This window comes from Camellia sinensis, chromosome 14, assembly GCF_055761805.1.
Source record: "Camellia sinensis isolate YWXY chromosome 14, ASM5576180v1, whole genome shotgun sequence".
Taxonomy (NCBI): Eukaryota; Viridiplantae; Streptophyta; class Magnoliopsida; order Ericales; family Theaceae; genus Camellia; species Camellia sinensis.
Window position 1 is genome coordinate 86,423,331 of NC_138974.1, and position 15,291 is coordinate 86,438,621.

Sequence of the window (15,291 nt, forward strand, 5' to 3'; positions counted from 1 at the left end):
AATTTTAAAAAATTAAAAAATATATATTTTTATATTTATTTCTATCAAATTAGTTTATAATTTTTTTAAAAAAATTAAAAAATACAACCAAACATAGCTGTCTTTATATGAACAACGTAATTTATGGTCTGACTATTTCAAAACTCTGAAGATCTAAAGCAATTCAATGGTTTTAAACAAATGACAGCAAGAATATATGTTCGGACATCCACTTTGTTCGGAAACAAGTGGTTTAGATACATTGCACTACCAATATATATTTTGGGAGAACCCCAATATACATTTTGAGAATTCCAAGGGTTTGGAGAATAAGTTCTAAAGTTTCAAGTTCCAGTTTACCAAGGGGCCATTGGAGGATAATCCTGCTGTTACCTTCATTGCCTTTGGGGACTAGTTCTAGGCTCGAAATATAAGGTCACTCGAGTCCAATTGAACTAAGGTGGGTGAGAGATACCTCGAATTATAAAAAAAAAAAATTACATTCGGAGATTCAATTAATTCCATAATCCAGGTATGATGACAAACTTCTTAACCTGTTTCTTTCACAAAAACAAAGTCTTGGTTCAATGATTTTCCAATAAATTTTTAATGTGATTTTCATTTAAAAAAAAAAAAAAAAAAACATATCCCCGTACGGTGGCCAATACAACTGAATTTGTCCTCAACTACGAAAATCGTAAAGGAGTCCCCCCAGCTTAAGATATATACATATCTTGTGATAGATGCTAATATCTAATGAAGAAATAGGTGAAAAGGTGCTAAAAGTAACAGCATTTTTTGTTTATTTATTTTGTAGATGTTGGAGCTAATTGGAATCTTAGTACCATTGGTACTTTTCAATGTTGATGTTGGAGCAGTGGATGTTACCAGTTTGCCACCATGTAATTTTCCAGCAATTTACAACTTTGGTGACTCGAACTCAGCTGCATTACATAAAAATCCTGCAGCCGGACGTCTTCTCATAGAATACATGGGTATATAAATACAACCTTTTTCTTTCTATAATTCAAGCACATGCATGGATATTTATCAGAATTAGACATTGCTTAAAATAGTAATGGATATCTTAGTATTGTTATTTTGTGTCAATTATAAACAGCGGATTATTTGAAACTGCCATATGTGAGTGCATACCAAAATTCAACTGAAACAAAATTTCAGTATGGCGCCAACTTTGCAAGTTCTGGTGCATCCATTAGGCCCCAACATGGTCGTCCTGGTGGTAATTCCGTCCATCTTAAAATTCAAGTCCAACAATTTGGTGAGCTCAAAGCACGAAGCTCAAGCAATCAAGGTGATTATAGTGGCCATATTTGTAAATAAAATACTGTTCGGCAAATTACAATGGTAGTTTCTATAATTTGATCCTTATGTTATTTTAATCTCTCTAATTTCAATTGACTCGATTTTGATTCTGAATTTATGATTTTATCTTTATTTGGTCCAATTGATTATAACTCTTAGCATCTTTTTATAAAAAAAAATACGCACATAAGTGTCATGTGTTATATTTTTAATAGAAAATCTATAAAGTCAGTGAGTTAATTTCAACCAATTCAATAATAATTTTTCGTAAAAAACACTAACGATAGTATAAATTGGACCAAATTGACACAAAATTTAAAATTATAAATCAAAATTGAGCCAATTAAAAGTGTAGGAATCAAAATAATATAAGGAATAAAATATAAAGATCATAAGTGTAATTTGCCAAATAATGTTACGCTGATCAAATTTCTGTACCAAATGTTGTACACCAAACAGCAGGTATGTTTCACAAGTATTTATTATAAGATAGTTTCAGTTATGATCGTTTTTCATCAAATATAGGCACAAATGGACTCTTCAAACCTGTGGATTTCTCCAAGGCTCTTTACACTCTTGATATCGGTCAAAATGATCTTGCCATGTCTTTTCAAGATAAACTTGATGTTCGAGCTCAAATTCCAGATGTAATTAACCAATTTACTACAGCAGTCAAAGTAAGTTGCACTCCCTTTAAATCAAAACTGGAATTGAAAAAAAAATGTATTTGATTTGAGTTTTCTAAATTAAGTTTTTGAAAATTAAATTTTTTGATTTTCGTGTTTTTTTATTTTTAGTGAATATTTTTAAAATTTTAAATATTTTTGTTTACTTTTTTAGATACACCTTACTTAGATGTATCTAAAAAGTAAAGAATTTATGAAAACATATTTTTAAAAAATTAATAAATACATAAAAACACAAAAAATGTACTGAATTTTCGTTTTTTTTTTTATTTTTTGGTATTTAGTGAATTTTTAAAAGGTTTTTTTTTCACAATTTTTTTACATTTTAGGTATATTTATGTTAGGTATGTCTAAAAATTAAAAAAAATGCTTTAAATATTAAAAAAAATCTAGTAAAAACAAAAAAACATGAAAAACAAGAAAGTAAAATTTTCTGAAAAGTATTTTTAGAAAACTCCAAACAAATTCTTTTTTTTGCTTTGTGTCACTGCTTAACATATTGATATATATATATATATATATATATATGTATATGCACCTTGTGTATTATGTGTTGCAGGATCTGTATCAACAAGGAGCAAGGGCATTCTGGATACATAACACGGCCCCATTTGGGTGCATCCCATTTGCTCACCGCTTAGTCGAGGGATTCCCTAAGACTCAGGATCAACACAAATGTTATACGTTCATGAACGAAATGTCCAAAGAATACAATAGACAGCTCCATGAAGCAGTGAACAAGCTAAGGGTAGAGCTCCCAAATGCTGCCTTGACATATGTGGATCTTAACACTCCGATGTATGAATTGCTCACCGCTTACACGAAACTAGGTAATTCTCATTATTATCTTCATCAACTTTACTCATTTTGATTCCATATAACAAATTTTCTTGATATTTCTACTAATTTTCTCATCATTTTTACAGTTTATCCCCTTAACTATATACAATTTCTTACTATTTTAAGTAATAACAAAGTTTCATTAACAGTAAAATACAAATAACTCTTGTCCAAATAAATCCTGAATAATCAAATAGATTTTATCAATAGGTACTGATAATTGGACTTAATTCCCATCAAGTCCTATTGAAAAAAAGTTCTAATAAAATTGTCGTTAAAAATAATTTTTTATAAAGTTTTTTTTTTTTTTTTTTTTTTTGCGTATGTCGTTAAAATTTGACAATTAGCGACTTTTTTTGTGTCACAATTTTTATAAATTTATAAATTGTCACTAAAACTCATAATTAGTGACGTTTGTTTGCGATAATTTTTTAAACTGTCGCTGAAAATTAAAATTTGTGATATTTTTTGTGATGATTTTTTAAATTTCACTAAAACTTATAATTAGTGACATTTTTATGACAATTTTTTTAAATTATCGCTGAAAATTAACGATTGGTGACATTTTTTAGTTATAATTGATGAAAAATATCATTAATTTTCATAAGCTCTATTAAATAATAAATTTATCTATTAAGATTTACCCGTGAGTCTTCATAGTCTTTTAGATGTTTTAAAGTTATAAAATGATTTATAACTATAATTTTTTAACCCATATTATTTTTCTTATGTTGCTCTTTTTGGTACATGGTTTGTAGGTATACAAAAGGTTACTTATGATGACGTACATCGAACTCAGAGTGCAAGTCTATGGCTTTCTAATTGGGTGGTCAACGGCTCGTTGTCAGAGCCACCGATTCCGATCAAGTATGCATGTCGTAAGCATGTGGGCTCATAATTTGTAACAACATGTTTAAGGAAATAACATTATTAAGTTTGTACTCCAATGTGAGGTGCTCTATCGAAGCAACATATATTGAAACTTGTTTTAACTATTTTGTGACAAGTTATTTTTTTATTTTTTAAACCCTCAACTGGTACGGTCAACAATGAATATAGAGGTGACAAATGGGTGGAATTAGGTTAAAAATAATTTTACTCAAATTTGCACATTTAATTAATGAGTTTAAATTAAGGCTTCGTTTGGCAAGTGACTATTTTAGTTAAAAAGTTAAAAAGTCACTAAAAGTATCAAAAAGCCAACAACTCATATTAAAAAGCTAAAGATTCTATTTTCTCTCTACTTTTTACATATCTTTTCGTAAAAAGTCAAAAAGTCATTCCAAACATACTAGTTTTTTTTACATCACATTTTATCCAAAAAATCAAAAAATTACTAAAAAAACCTGTTCTCAAATGAGGCCTAAAAATGGACTTAAAATTCTAATATAAAGGGGATGAATGTATATATACTAATATGAATTACAATAATAATTTGTACTGATATAAAAGGTGAAAAATAACAAGAAAACATATATAATCAAGTATGTTTTCTTGTATCTATATTGAGTTACAAAATATAATAATTATAAAATAATTATTAACTAAAGTGAGATATCTTGAGTTGTGCTTGACGATATTTCATGTTATTTATAACATCTATGATAGAATCGAATTAAAATCTTAAAATATGTTTCTTAATAAATTTTATCAAGTAATCTTCGTCCACCATCTTCTCTGTGGTTGACAGAGGGTGTGATAAACTCTTTTTTTTTTTTTTGGCCCATAATTTTTAATTTCATACTTGACGGCACCCATGTTTCATAGATACAATGGAGTGGCCACTTTAAATTTTTTCAAAACCTTAGAGGAGTGACCATTTAAAAGTTTAAAAAAAATATAGGGGATGAGTCTAAACAATTTGGAGATAATCATTAACTAATACTACTATAATAAATAAGGTTTCTGAAATCTTAATGGGGCGATCGCCCCCTCCTAACCCCTCTAGGTCGATCATTGGTTTAAATAGGTTTAGTTGAATTGGATACAAGTTGGATAGATGAATCAGATCAATCCGTTTATTTTATTGAATACATATATGTATGTAATTGTATATAAAAACTTTTTTTTATTTGAATCCGACAAATCCATATATCATCATATATACACATATGTAAATAATTCAATAAAATGTACGATGGCCGTGGTGGTAGAGTGGTGATAGAGGCGGCGGTGGATTGGTAGCTGCAGTGGGGGCAGTGGAGGTAGAAATGGATTTAAATGTTCAACCCAATTTTAATTGAGTTCATAAGAAGTAACCCATTTATATATTTAAATGGGTTTAAACAACTTTCAGATAAATGTTCATAGGTTTGGATTGAATTTGCCACGTCTAAATCAATACTAGTTTTAATTACCTATTCAATCCCTAACATTTAGTGCATTTTTAACTCTAATTATTGTGCTGCAAACATTAAGTTCAACTAGTAAATAAAAAAAGTCAAAATGTATAGTTTACTCATCCAGAAAATTCATGTCTATCTCTATTTTCAGAGTTGGATTTAAAAAATGAATTGTCATTGCTTAAATTTACTTTAGGTAACTAACACTAACTTGTGCTATAATTGAGGACTATTTTAGTTATAATCAAACCATAGTACAATAAATCGTAACAAACATCTTAATGGTATGTAATTAATTTTAATTTGATAATTTTTTAACCCCAAAATGACACATAACAATAGTTTAAAATAGTTATTTTAGTTATAATCAAACCATAGTACAATAAATCTTAACAAACATCTTAATGGTATGTAATTGTTTTAACATGTGTATTTTATCATGACGCACTCAATCTCCAAGCAAATGTGCATTATTTTTTTTCTTTTCTTTTTTTGTGACAGAGTAGACAAATCGCACATCTTTTTCTTTTAATATTTCCGGACTGAAGAAACTACCTTTTAGAAATTCTTACAAAACGCTTTTTTTTCTTTTTTCTTTTTTTTTTGTTATCCATTTTTAAAAAAAATCTCTTTTCGATAAATCTACAAATACAAAATTGATTACAAAACCACTCACCAAGGCCAAAACCGAAAAATTTTGGTTAGAAGGGACCAAGTTATGAGGGAAAAAAAATGGTAATTAAAAGACAATTTGTTATATGAGTGTTGTGAAAATAATATTTCATAAAAAAGAAAATTAAATAAATATATTTTTATTCTTTTTCTAAAAGTTTGAACTATAAATTAGAACTCACTGCATATTGATTAGACTACCTTTTAAATCATTTTGTTAGTTGACATAATCTAATAAATAGAAAAGTAATTATATTGATCTCCCATGAGATTTGGAGGTAATATAGAAAGCCTCACATTTTGATATTATTACACCAATCACCTTTTTATTGAGGCTAAAAGGGTCAAAAACAAATGTTGATGGTGTGAAGATATAGAAAAACAAGGTATAATATCCATTCCAGTATAAAATAAATAACAATATTATTTTTTTATTCATGGAATTAATGAATTATTCATGAAAAATAAGTTAACTAGTAAGTGAATTAAAACCTTAGGGAAGTCCAATATAATTAAGTCAAATTTATAGAGTTTATTATATTTTTTCCAAACTATATGGAAGATCAGTGTAATTTGTTCTAAATAAAAAAATATTCATACCTTTTTTATGTTAAAAATAAAAAGCAAAAAAAAGTCACATGTATATCTTGTACAAATATAATCAACTCAATAAAATTGATATTATTAACTAAATTATAAAGTAGTTGGAGATCATCTCATTGTAAATTGTAAAATCTTAATAAAATTAAAAAAAAAATCAATAAGTAATTTTTTATAAAATATGATATAATCTCATTACATGTTTTATAAATATACATATAATATAGGGGTATTATTCTAATTCTCAAACACTTGAGGGTGGCCGGAGCCACCTGATCCCTCAATAGTTTCGCCTCTGCCAATCACAGATATAAGTAGTGATAATTTGAGTGAAAATTATATATTGTATGATAAACTCTACCATTTGATATATTTATATATATATATATATATATGATCAAAATTGTTTCATATGATTAGTTTTGTGATAATTTATTTATTTATTTATTTTTTTTAAGTGATGCTTAAATGTTTAAACTTGAAGTTCTTGGTGGGAATCCTTTTGCACGGGGGTATAGTACGTATTTTTGAGGTAAATACTATTTAATTTTTTAGTGGAGTTATGATAATTTGTGATTTAACAATATTTTGATTAAAAAAAATGTAATATTACCCAAAAAATGTGTATTTTTATTTTTGAACCATAAATTATCATAATTTTACTAGAAGAGATTACATAATATTTAGAGAAATTCTTTTATACATATCTCATATCATATGTAATTCTAAGTTATATCAAATTTTTTTTTATAGTTATAACCAATTTTCTTCATTAGTTATGACTTCCGTTTGGGAACTAACTTTTTTAGCCAATTAGCCAAAAAGTTACTAAATTAGCCAATTAGCCAATTAGTCATACCAAAAAGTCAACAATTACGGCTTCTCTCTACTTTTTGCACAGCTTTTCGTAATTAGTCAAAAAGTCATCCCAAACATACAAGTTTTTTTTACCTACCTTTTTAGTCAATTAGCCAAAAAGTTACTAAATTAGCCTGTTCCCAAACGAGGCCTTATGAGATCTTTAGTTATGCCTCATATATTGTTTAATTTCACTTTTGTTTTTTATTATTTATAATTATGGCTCAAAAATTATAAAATTATATTAATTTTTTATTTAGTTATAAGGTACATATGATATATATCTTTTGAATAATATGTACAATAATCTTTTTCTAATATTTGTTATAAAAATACATAATGGGAGTGTTTGGGAATCCACTTTTGAGGCTAAAATAGCCTCCAACACTAAAAAAAGCCAAAAAATCTTAAAAATTCTAAATCAATGATTTATATTAAAAAAAGAAAAAAAGAAAAGCAAAGCCGGCAGCAGTGGGTAGCCCTACACTGTCATGATAGTGAGTAGGCACAAAATTGTGACAGCCTAGTCTTTGAGAGGCTGAAATGACGATTTTGTCCCTTTAGATTAATTTTGAAAAATGTGAGGTTACAGACAAAATATCATTTTAACTTCAAATATCATTTTAACTTCAAATATCATTTCAACACATTTTTCAATACAACAACTTAAATAAAAATTTATCCTATCTTTCTAAATATAAAAATTAAAATAACTTATTAAAATAATTAAAAAATCAAAAAACACTTCAAAAATAACCACTTCCAAACACCATAAGAAAAGATGTGTACCAAACAAATTTTCTTTGTTGGCTCATCACCCATTTTTTGAACAACAGCTCATTACCCATTTGAAACATTGCTTTCCTATTATCTTGAAGATTTTTCCAAATGACATTTGAAGGGATGACTGATTTGGAATCTATGATAGCATTCTGACTGTTACGCCCTAACTGCCTGAATATAATTATTAACAGGAAGGGGCTTCTTTTCCGTACACGAAGCGAATTAAACTGTATTGTTAGATTTGTAAGACTAATTATAAATCTGATTTTGATAATTTAAGACGTTAATATGTAAAATTTATTGACTATTTTATCTTTATAAAAAATCATATTAATCAAATATTGATAATTCCTTAATCGGAACACATTTTTTGTTGACAATTTATTTTTAAAATTATATTTACCATTAATAAAAATATGACATGATTAAGAAGCTATCGATATCCAATCAACGTAATATTTTGAAAAGATGAAGCACTCGACAAACTCTACACATTAAATGATTCAGATTATCGAAATAAAACACTTGATAGGCTCCACGAGCCTAGCAATACGATTCAATCGAGAAAAGTCTTTTCTTTATTAATAATAGGGAGAATTACAAGCAAGTGCACTTTTTAAGATTTTTTTTTACAAAAAATTAATGATAAAATATATAAATATTAATAATTAAATGTGTATATATTTTTTTTTTACTAATCTATAAATATTTTATCAAAAAGCCACTTATGTGTAATTTACATGCTCAAAATTTTTATTTAAAATTTGACTTAAAAATATTAATATGTGATCCAGATTCATTAATATATAGATTTTACAGTATACTTAGGCCTCTTTTGACAATATCTAAAAAACCTAACTTATTGACTTATTTGGGTTGCATATGCTCTATTTTTTTATACGTCTTTTTTATAATAAGTTAAAAAAATTAACTTATAAGCTATACTAAAAAAAAACTCTTAATCTCAGCCATATATAAAAAATTTAGACAAAAATCTGATCTTCTTTTATGAGATCTTAGACTTATTGTATAATTAATCAGCTTTTCTCGCACTTTCTTGATATTAATTTATCTTAATTTGACTAATATGAAACACAAGTAATCGGACAAAAATTTCTCAATCAATATATATAATATTATTAGGTTCTATAAAAAAAGGACTAACACACACAAAAAATAATAATAATAATAATAATGAGAGAGAAAGGAAAAGAAAAGCAGAAGAAGAAAAATATAGCATTGGAGAGAGATGGGCACATCCTAACATTCAACATTCATAAAGAATCTAACCCAGGGGTGAGTGGCAACTTGGTAAGGGTCTGGGGTTTAAGTCCCTAGGTCCTGGGTTCAACTCCCATCTGGGCCAATCTCCTGGGCGTAGCACAATTGGTTAGGAGGTTGACCTCAAGGATGCCTTATCAGCTATTTGGTGTGGGTTTAATTCTCCCCCGCTGTGCGAGACAAGCTTCCAGGTACGGACAACAGGACACCCCCCTGGTGATCTCCTCAAGGGGCACATTCATAAAGAATCAGACACATTTTCAATTAAGTCATGCCTTATAAATGCAACAGACAAATAAATTGAACATATGGTAGCCAGCCAGAAGACAATTTGGTTCATGGTCATATAACATCTACCAATTGATATATTAACAAATATATAAATATATTTTATATCATTATTATTGACTTCACTCATTATATAAAATTATGTTACAGTATCTGTTAGTACATTAATTAATATACTAATTGATACATATAACATTATTCTTTGGTTTAAAATTACTCATTAAATGACAGAGGCACACTCCACCTGTATTTAGGATATTTTAAATATTTTGTCTAATCTTATTGCATAATGAAACTTCAATATAATACGCATTACAGTAGTCATTTTGGCTTATTCTCACAGAACAACTGCATCAAACTTTTTAATTGAGACTTGTTAGGCAAAATAGCTTTTCTCACGTTTTGCCACTTTAACATTCTCTAATTGATAAGGCGTTTTGCCTCTTGTCAATTTGGCCAGTCCCTAGGCACGAAATTAAAATTGGGCTTTGGTAGTCATTTTTTATCGCCGTCAAAGAATGTAAAATCGTTGTTAAAGTTTTCAACGGCGATAATTTAGGACCGCCGTTTATACTCGTGTCGGAAAAGGTACAATCGTTGTAAAAGGGTAAATTATCGTTGTTAAAAGTCGACCAAAAACAGCGGTTCTTTACCGTCGTAAATAGGTTCAAATTTTTAAAAAAATAATTCTCTCTTCTTACACCCCCAAGCCTCAAACCCTTGACCTCTAATCCATGCACGCCAACCACTCCACCATAGCCACTCTATATGAAATATATTCCCTAAATAAATATTTAAACATTACTTTTGTTTATTGTAGATGGTCATGTTCAACCTCTGGCCGCGTGTGGTCACCACTCGCCGGAGTTCTGCCGGAACTTTGCTGGCAAAGATCGCCGTCATTAACGGCGGTAATGAGAGGGTTTTAGCGGCAGTTTCGTTACCGCCGTTAAAAGAGTGCTTTAGTGGCAGTTTTTTTAACGGCGGTTTCATTACCGCCGTTAAAGATACTTTAGCGGTGGTTTTTTTAACGGCGGTAATGAAACTGCCGTTAAAGATAGATTAACAGCGGTATTAACGGCGGTTTCGTTACCGCCGTTAATAGTATCTTTATTAACGGCGATAATGAAAACCGTCGTTAAGAAAATGGCCGTTAATACCTTGTTTTGGCGTAGTGAGGCTAACAAAATTTGGTTAGCTAATAGAAAAAGTCACATCATCAAGTTATGTTAAATTAGTTTGAATGGATAGTTAAAATAAACAATAGTGTTGGAAAACATACATAAAAAGTGGCTTGGCATATTTTTATTTTATTGTTAGTATACGTCAAGATATGCTAGTATAGGTCAATTCCTCTAGAAAAGCAAAAGATACAATGCCAGAAGTCCATAAAAAAAATATCACTAAGGCGGAAGACTCCGATATTTGCTAATCCAAGAGTGTGTTGGACAATCTTCACTGTATTTAAATTAATTAAATTCTGTTGTGTACTAAACAACAACCAGAATATAAAGAAATAAAGAAAAGGAGAGAAGTGGTTTGATTACAAAAATCAAACTCAAAATAATAATTAAATAAATAAAAATAGATTTTATTTTGTTACCAAAACAAAATTAAAATCTGATTTAAATAAACAAATAAAACAGAATAATAAATTAAACAACTTACTTGATTAATTTCTTTGAATAATTATTTGATCAAGTCCAGTGTTTGACACTGTGTCCTTAAGACAGATTCGTCCTCTCCACGGTGCTTTCAGAATGTGGACGTCTATCTCCCAGGATAAAATGATCTACTACAAACAATAGCAGCACTACAAATTGTTTGTCTAACGAACACACTAAGTGTTTATACTCTCTCTTTCAGAAATAAAATGCAGCAAAATGAAGAGGATGTTTGCAGAATTATAAAGAACGAAAATTAGAGTTCCAAAATCCAAATGAAGGTGGTCCTATTTATAGATGTGAAGGTGGCTCTTAGTTTTGAATTGAACAGGTATCATACATGTTGGGTTTTGAATTCAAACAGATTTGAATCAATTCAAACAGATAGTAAAACGGGAAGGACCCTGTTTGGGTGTGCATTAATTCCAAAACAGTTTATTTCTGTTTGAAAACGGGAAGGGCTCTGTTTGGATGTACACTAATTCCAAAACAGTTTATTTCTGTGTGAAAACGGGAAGGGCCCTGTTTGGATGTACAAAAAATCCAAACCAATTTAATTTGAATTCTGGATTTTATTTTAATAAAAAATAAAATTAAATTCAAATGTTTTTGGCCCAAAAAGATTAGAAGCCCAACCCAACCACACACCACGCACCCGCGCCCAAGCCCAGCCCGGCCGGACGGACGGCGGCGGCGGCGGCGCGCGCGCGTGTGTGGTGATTTTTGGGTCTAGCCCATTTTGCCCATAACCTCTCCCTCTAAAACACTTGGGTACCCCTTGGGGCACACCCCAAGTATCTCACCCTAAGCCTTATAAACCCTTTCAAAACTTCCCACCAAATCAATGTGGGACAAGCCAATTTACAACCTTAAGGAATTTCCACCAAAACTCCATTTCCATGGAGCACACTTTGGCTTCAATTTTCCATTCACTCGGTAATGGTTTTGAGCAACCAAATATACCACGTGAATCACAACGCGGCATAGAACGTGTTACCACTTTGACCCGAGTAAATCGACACTCGGGGCCCACCTAAAAAATAGACCGAACTTAGGAAAAAATTCTGGTTTTATCCAGAATTTTATAACCATTTCCAACAATCCCCCACATGAATGGAATTTGATGACAACGGAAATGCAACAATATGCAGACTTTAACGAAAGAGTATAAGTCGAAAATATCTTGCATCAGGATAGGTAGTTTTCGGCCTTGAACCTTCCCTAGTGATAACCTATCGGACTTACTGGCTAACCAATGGACGCGATGCCTTGAATTGTTCAGCCGTTTGTGTAAGCCAAGACAATAGATTTCACACAAAATATCTTCTAACACATCGTGGTTCTCACTGTTGTGTTCATTTTGGCCTTGAACGCACCTGGTTTTCATAAGTGTTTCTAGAGAATTTAGCCTCTTCATTCTCATAGAACCGGCCCTAGTTCAACACTCATATAGGTGATTCTTATTATGAGTATCTTCTTATACTCATCTTGATTTTATGTCGGAATCAAGATATAAGTAATCATTAAAAGCAAAGCTTATCCTTATACCCCTGCAGACAATATATGTTGCAGATATCACTCTCACCATAGGAATGGGTAGGAATTTTAATCCCTTGGTGATTTCTGGCGAGCCATACATAACTTAGTTGTCCATTTGAACTTAGTTCTTGGGATCTCCAGTCATATAAGTAGGGTTACCATTATGACAACTCTTATGTAATAGGCTTTAATCCCATCCCCTTCGATGAACTATACACTAGCTCTTTTGTTAAACCTTTTGTTAACGGATCCGCAATATTCTCTTTAGATTTTATATAATCTATTGAGATTATTCCGTTTGACAACAATTGCCTTACGGTATTATGTCGACGACGTATATGTCGTGACTTACCGTTATACATGTGATTCTGTGCCCTGCCTATTGCAGATTGACTATCACAATGAATGCAAATAGCTGGCACAGGTTTTGGCCACATTGGAATGTCTTCTAAGAAGTGACGAAGCCATTCTGCTTCTTCACCTGCTTTGTCTAAAGCAATGAACTCGGATTCCATTGTGGATCGTGCGATGCAAGTTTGTTTCGTGGACTTCCAAGAAACAGCAGCACCTCCTAGAGTAAAAACATATCCACTAGTGGATTTTGAATCTTTAGTATCCGATATCCAATTGTCATCACAATAACCTTCGAGTACTGCTGGATATCGAGTAAAGTTCAAACCATGATCATGAGTAAATCTTAGATATCTAAGAACTCGAATGATCGCTTTCCAATGGTCTTCTCCAGGGTTACTAGTGTACCTACTCAATTTACTGATAACATAAGCTATATCAGGACGAGTACAATTCATTAGGTACATTAGGCTTCCAATGATTTGGGAGTATTTTAACTGAGACACTGCATCACCTTTATTTTTCGATAAATAAAGACTGATGTCTACAGGTGTTCTAGCTAAATTCAAATCATCCTTGATAAATTTATCAAGAAATTTCTCAATATAATGAGATTGAGATAATGCATATCCGTCAGATGTTTTAGTAATTTTCATTCCTAATATAACATCTGCGACCCCCATATCTTTCATATCAAATCTTTTGTTAAGCATCTGCTTAGTTGATTTGATCATGTTTTGACTGCTTCCAATGATAAGCATGTCATCCACATAAAGACAAACTATGACATATCCTTGGTCAGTGTTTTTAACATAGACGCATTTGTCACATTCGTTTATCTTAAACCCATTAGTAAGCATTGCATGATCAAATGTTTCATGCCATTGCTTAGGTGCTTGTTTTAATCCATAAAGGGATTTTACAAGTCGACAAACTTTCTTTTCTTGCTCTAATACTACACACCCTTCGGGTTGTTCCATATAGATCTCTTCATTTAGATCACCGTTTAAGAAAGCTGTCTCAACATCCATTTGATGTATTTCTAATTTAAACAACGCTGCTATAGAAATAAGCATGCGAATGGATGTTATTCTTGTCACAGGGGAATATGTGTCAAAATAGTCCAGACCTTCCTTTTGTCTGTAACCTTTAACAACAAGTCTTGCTTTATACTTGTCAATTGAACCATCTGCTTTCATTTTTCTCTTGAATATCCATTTATATCCAAGAGGTTTAGAACCTGGTGGAAGATCCACCAATTCCCAAGTATGATTTTGCATAATGGATTCAATTTCATTATTAACAGCCTCTTTCCACAAAGGTGCTTCAGGACCTGTCATTGCTGCCTTAAAGCTTTGAGGTTCATTTTCTAACAAGTATGTCAGAAAATCTGGACCAAAGGATTTTGATGTTCTTGCTCTTTTACTTCGTCTAGGTTCATCATTAGTTAAATCCTGTTGATCAAGACTATTACTAGTCTCTTGTGTTTGATTGTCATTAGTCTCTTGACTTTGTGTACAATCATAAGTTCTTTTCTGTGAACTTAATTCCTGTCCTTTCTTGTAAGGAAAGACATGTTCAAAAAACACAGCATTCCTTGACTCTATAATAGTGTTCACATTTATATCAGGTATATCTGATTTATAAGGCAGAAACCGATATGCACTACTATTCTGAGCATAACTAATAAACACACAGTCTATTGTTTTTGGTCCAATCTTAGTCTTTTTAAGAATAGGAACTTCAACTTTTGCCAAACACCCCCACACTTTTAAGAATTTGTAGGAAGGCGGTCGACCTTTCCACAATTCATAAGGAGTGCTGTTGGTTTTCTTGTGGAGTATTCTATTAAGAACATAATTAGCAGACAATATTGCTTCCCCCCACAAGTTCTGTGGTAAGCCTGAACTTAGTAACATGGCATTCATCATTTCTTTTAGGGTTCTATTCTTCCTTTCAGCAATTCCATTTTGTTGTGGAGAATAAGGGGCTATAGTTTGGTGAATAATGCCATGTTGTGCACAAAAATTCATTTAATGGTGCATCATATTCACCACCCCTATCACTTCTAAATGAATTTTA

At 30.8% G+C, this 15,291-nt stretch overlaps 1 protein-coding gene across 1 annotated transcript; it reads left to right on the forward strand.

Annotated features, from left to right (window-relative positions):
- Positions 1-248: 248 nt before the first annotated feature.
- Positions 249-3,731, forward strand: LOC114289625 (GDSL esterase/lipase At5g14450). Its single transcript, XM_082905849.1, has 6 exons — positions 249-511; positions 797-974; positions 1,100-1,294; positions 1,831-1,982; positions 2,551-2,821; positions 3,590-3,731. Exons 2-6 carry the CDS (start codon positions 797-799, stop codon positions 3,727-3,729), a joined length of 936 nt encoding a protein of 311 aa, XP_082761975.1. The 5' UTR covers positions 249-511; the 3' UTR covers positions 3,730-3,731.
- The last annotated feature ends 11,560 nt before the right edge of the window (positions 3,732-15,291 follow it).